We start from the raw sequence: 5351 nt of genomic DNA, 5'->3' as shown, positions 1-5351 counted from the left end.
ATTATATGTATTACTACTTTCCTTATCCTACATTTAATCTATATTATTACCATTTTTACTATTCTTACATATATGTATAAATATGTATATTTATTCTCCAATTGGATTTCCTATAGGTATATATTCTTTAAACATGTTTGGTTGGGTGAAGTTGAATTTAATTTGTTAGTTGTTGTAATTATATTCAAGTAAGGGTCAATTGAGTGAAAAAGGGGAAATTAAATCACAAAAAGAGATTTTAAGTTGTTTTGTTTAAAATAAAGCTTTTCTAGACATTCCTAAAGTGTAAATAACGTTTTCTTGACATTTTTAAACCATTTCTTAAAACGTCACGTTTTAAAACCTTAATTCGTTCCAACGACGGATTAGGCGAACCTTGTAATTAAAATTGTTTTTCATTACAAATAATAGAGTTTTGAATCGTTTTCTTAAACGGGTTGTACAAAATAAATTGACTTGTATGCCTAACCACGTTTTCGGGTTAAAATTCTTTATTCCACGTCTTCAAACGCTTGAGTCGTTCCAACGGCGATTCAAGTAGATGCCATGTAAATTAACGGGGTTTTGAAACGTACCTAAATCGCTCCAACGGCGATTAAGGTACGAACCATGTAAATAAACTCGTTTTCGGGGAGTGAGTTTAGTGTAGAGTTAACATACGAATCGAGGCATAAGACACACTGTAAATAAATTAATTCTCCCTTCTCCCCCTCTCTCCTTTATAAATCTATGCAAAATGGGTGATTCTTTACCAAAGTGGCTTTCAATAATATATGCTCAAAACAGTTTTCAAAACGAGAAAGAAAAGGTTTCAAATGAATTTTAAACTTAAAGAAATATGCGATTAGTCCGTTATCGCCTAACACGCTGAGTAGGAGGCCGGTGGTTCATAACCGGGCGATGTCGGGGTGCCTAGTAGCCTTTCTCCGGAAAGGAGCTAGCCTTCTCGGCTCGTACCTAAGTTTCCCGAACCCTCACCGGTCTCCCGCAAGGGATCGGTGTTCATTTTCCCATTCGTGGGTGGCGACTCTTCCATACTCCGAGCTCCGGTCCTGCCGAGCAGCTTGATTCCACGATTGGTTGCTTTCGGTGCCAATCACCGCTTACGTCGCCATGAGGTGTCCACCCCCCGGTCCGCCCGGGAGATTAGGCCGCGGCACCTCGTCTAACAACAGTTATGCCTCCTTTTTTGGGTACACAATGGATTGGACTAACCCATTCACTATCCGAAATCGGATAAATGATTCCATTGTCAAGAAGTTTAGTAATCTCATTTTTGACTACCTCTTTCATGTTCGGATTTAAGCGTCTTTGCCTATCCGCTTTAGGTGGCTTATCCTCTTCTAAGTGAATTCTATGCATTACGATATTAGGATTAATTCCTTTTAAGTCTGAAATTTGCCATCCCATACTTCCTATCCTATTTCTAACAACTTCTTTCAATTTTTCTTCTTGATCATTTGTTAATTTGTTAGAAATAATTATAGGTAGAGAATCGCCTTCGCCTAAGAAAGCGTACCTCAAATGACTGGGTAACTCTTTAAGTTCTAATTTAGGGGGTATTACAATTGAAGGCGGAACTGGTCCATCTTCTCGAATCAAAGGCTCTGGGTCCTTATCTTCTAATTCCTCACCCATTATAGGTTCAATTATTTCTTCACTTTGAATAACGTCATTGACACATTCCTCGACTAAATCAAGTTTCATACAAGCGAATTCCTCCATAGGGTATTTCATCGCTTTGTTCATATTAAACTCGATCTTATCTTCTCCTATCCTTAAAACTACCTTCCCTTCCGACACATCTACTAGAGCACGTCCCGTGTTCATAAACAGTCTACCGAAAATTAAAGGGCAATTTACATCATATGCAAAGTCTAATATAACAAAATCGGTAGGAAAAATAAATTTATCGACTTTGACTAAAACATCTTCAATTATACCATATGGTTTCTTAGTGGTTTGATCCGCTAATTGCAAAACCATATTGGTACGCTTGATATCTTCTTCTAAACTTAACTTGTTAAAAATAGACAACGACATTAAGTTTATACTTGCTCCTAAATCACAAAGACAACTTGGGAATTCAATATCTCCCAACTTACACGGAATAGTAAAACATCCGAGATCTTTGAGTTTACTGGGCAAATTACTTGACACGATTGAACTATAGTCTTCAGTTAACGAAATGGATGAAATTCCTTCCAAACTGATTTTCTTTGAAATTAAATCTTTTAAAAACTTACCATAGTTAGGAATTTGCGTGATTGAATCCATAAACGTTAAATTGATGTGCAAATTTTTAAGTTTATCCAAAAACGTTAGAAGTTGTTTGTCATAGTCCTTATTTCGGACTTTGTGTGGAAAAGGTGGTTTGGGTACAAAAGTTTTGGTACTTGTGTCAAATGGTGAACTATTTGTGTTTAAGATATCTTCTTTGGACTTTGGTAAATCAGTTCCTGGTAATGTTACATCTTTGGGCATTTCTAGCCCTTGATAATTTTTCCCTGAATGAAGAGTTATAGCCTTCACATGTTCTTTCGGATTTTCTTCCGTATGGCTTGGAAGACTTCTCTCTTTTCGGGATGGAATTGATTTAGCAAGTTGACCAATTTGAACCTCCAAATTATGGATGCTAGATGAGTGGTTTTTAATAAGCTGATCGAATTTATTTTCGATCCGTTTAAAACCATCGTCGTGATTACTTATTTTTCCACCGATAGCATCTATAAACTTGTCGATTTTAGAAGATAAAGTGCTAATCGTATCTCTTGACTGATTTTGATAATTAGTGGTACGATTTTGATTAGCACTTGCATTATTGTTATTGTTATCTTTCCAGTTAAAGTTAGGATGATTCCTCCATCCAGAATTATAAGTATTAGAATAAGGATTATTAGTTTGGTTTTGCCCTTGGGCAAAATTTACATGTTCGACCTCACCCATGTTTTCGTAATCCACATCCGTTTGGATTGGATTACCATTAGAATCACACGGTGCCATAAACCTATCAATTTTGTGTGATAAGGCAGAAAATTGGGCTTGTAACATCGCGACTGGATCAAGTTCAACTATACCTTTAACTGATGGTGTGGTTGAGGATGATGGTTTTGCCACCGGTATATGTCCACGTTCCGCGGGCCACATACTGCTGTTGATTGCCATTTCCTCCAAAAGTTCTCTTGCTTGGGCTGATGTTTTCTTCATAAATAGCCCTCCCGACATAGCATCTAATGAACCCCTAGTTGTAGGATTTAGTCCATTGTAAAATGTTTGCATTAAAAGTTTAGCGGGTAATTGGTGGTGTGGGCATAAATGTTGAAGTTATTTAAAACGTTCCCAAGTCTCATAAAAATTCTCATTATCATTTTGAGAAAAAGATGTTAACTCTTTTATGACTCTTGCGGTTTTTGCTAAAGGAAAATATTTTGATAAAAATGCTTGGGCTAATTGTTCCCAAGTGGCAAAAGTTGCGGCTGGCATAGAAGTTAACCATTCTTTGGCTCTATCCTTCAAAGTGAAAGGAAAGAGGCGAAGTTTGATTGCTTCTGCAGTCACATCTGGGATTTTAAAAAATGTCACAAATTTCAAGGAAATTTGTTAAATGGGTGTTAGGATTTTCGTTAGGTAACCCGTAAAATGTTACATTATTTTGCAACATATTAAGCAAAGCTGGCTTAATTTCAAATTGGTTTGCGGTGATTCTGGGTCTAACGATACTATTGGTTACACCGGCCACATCTGGCCTAGCGTAATCCATAAGTGTTGGTGGATCTGCCATTTTTTCTGGCTCGGTATATGTTTTTACTGGAGTCTTATTTTTGTTTTTCTTGTTTTTCTTGTTCTTCCTAATGGTTTTCTCAATTTCTGGGTCTATAGGGTCTGGTTCAATGCCTGAACTTCGAGAACTGCGCATGAACCTGAAATCTTACACGAACCGAAACTACCTACAAAACAGAATTTGAAAAATAAATAAATTAGTAATTGAAAATTATTAAATGGGAAAAGTACAAAAATAAACCTTGTGGTTTGGGCTATTTTCAATCATATACTATGTGGTTTAAAAGTTTACAAACTGGTACCTTGAGGTTGATTCCGTTAGCAAACATAGACATTTCTATCTAATGGTGTTAAAAATGCTGAGGTGGCAGTCAAAGTCAAAATATTTTAAGGGTAATTTTGTCCTTTCAAATACTTTATATTTTATAATTTATTATATTTTAAAAATTTTAAAACCTCCTCCAATCCCCAATTGACAACTCAACTCTCCTCACAGATTCCTCAATACTCTTATATCTCCCATCACAGATCTCACATGTCTCACCGCTTCAATTATATTCCCTGTCCCTGCTTCACCTTTCGTTCTAATCATTGCAGCTCCCTCGCATATCCTTCGTACAGCTTCCCCTAAATTTCGGCAACCGCAAACGAAGGGGATACGGAAATTGTGTTTGTTTATGTGGTTTTCTTCATCGGCGACAGTCAGAACTTCACTCTCGTCAACATAATCAACACCTATGGCTTCAAGAATTTGAGCCTCCACGAAATGTCCGATTCGAGCCTTCGCCATGACTGGTATAGTAACAGACAATTTAATTTCTTTAATAAGCTGAGGATCGCTCATGCGGGCTACGCCACCTTGAGCTCTGATATCGGCAGGGACACGTTCCAAAGCCATAACTGCACAAGCTCCTGCTTCCTCAGCGATTCGGGCCTGCTCGGTGTTAACGACGTCCATTATAACACCGCCGCGGAGCATCTGAGCAAGGCCTACCTTGAGGGAGATGGGGGACTTGTTTTTAGCTTCGGTGATTGATCCATCACCGTAAAGTGCTACCACTTCAGTTCCGGCCATTTCTAGGATAACGAAATGAGGAAGAACAGAACAGTGTAATCCAGACAGACAAGAAGAGGAAGAGACGGTGGCGATAGAATAGAGTGGCGGTGGAGAAGGGGGGCTTGGTTAAATAAAAACGTGGCAACAGACCAAAAAAAGGTGGAAAAAAGGAAGGAATCAAAACAGAGTGGGAATAAGTACCGGATTTGATTGAGAAATTGAAAAAATAAAAAGGGAAACTATAAATGGAATTGGAATTGGGAGCGAAAAGAACAGGTAAAAGAGAAGAGAATTGCTTTAAAGAAAGAAAGGAAGAATCTCACTACTTTACCATTGCAGGAGGACGAAGAAGAGAAGGGGAGGAGGACGGTTCAAGAGAAGAGAGATAGACGAGAAAGAGCAGAGGTGTGGTGTCAATTGGGGATTGGGGAGTTCTAAAATTGTAAACATATAATAAATTATAAAATTTAAAATAAATGAATGGACAAAAATAACCTTTAGATTTTTTGACTTT

General features: G+C 37.5%; 1 protein-coding gene and 1 non-coding gene across 2 annotated transcripts; one reads left to right on the top strand and one right to left on the bottom strand.

Annotated features, from left to right (window-relative positions):
• Window positions 1-3295: 3295 nt before the first annotated feature.
• LOC136207705 (small nucleolar RNA R71) lies at window positions 3296-3402 on the top strand. The gene has a single exon (XR_010676834.1). It is a non-coding gene; the product is annotated as a small nucleolar RNA R71 (small nucleolar RNA).
• Window positions 3403-4270: 868 nt separating this feature from the next.
• LOC136206922 (probable pyridoxal 5'-phosphate synthase subunit PDX1) lies at window positions 4271-4855 on the bottom strand. The gene has a single exon (XM_065998129.1). The coding sequence runs from the start codon at window positions 4853-4855 to the stop codon at window positions 4271-4273; it is 585 nt and encodes a 194-aa protein (XP_065854201.1).
• Window positions 4856-5351: the final 496 nt, after the last annotated feature.

The sequence above is a fragment of the Euphorbia lathyris genome, chromosome 9 (assembly GCF_963576675.1).
Source record: "Euphorbia lathyris chromosome 9, ddEupLath1.1, whole genome shotgun sequence".
Classification (NCBI taxonomy): Eukaryota; Viridiplantae; Streptophyta; class Magnoliopsida; order Malpighiales; family Euphorbiaceae; genus Euphorbia; species Euphorbia lathyris.
Note: the sequence above shows the minus strand (reverse complement) of the source record. Positions and strands in the feature narration are given on the sequence as shown.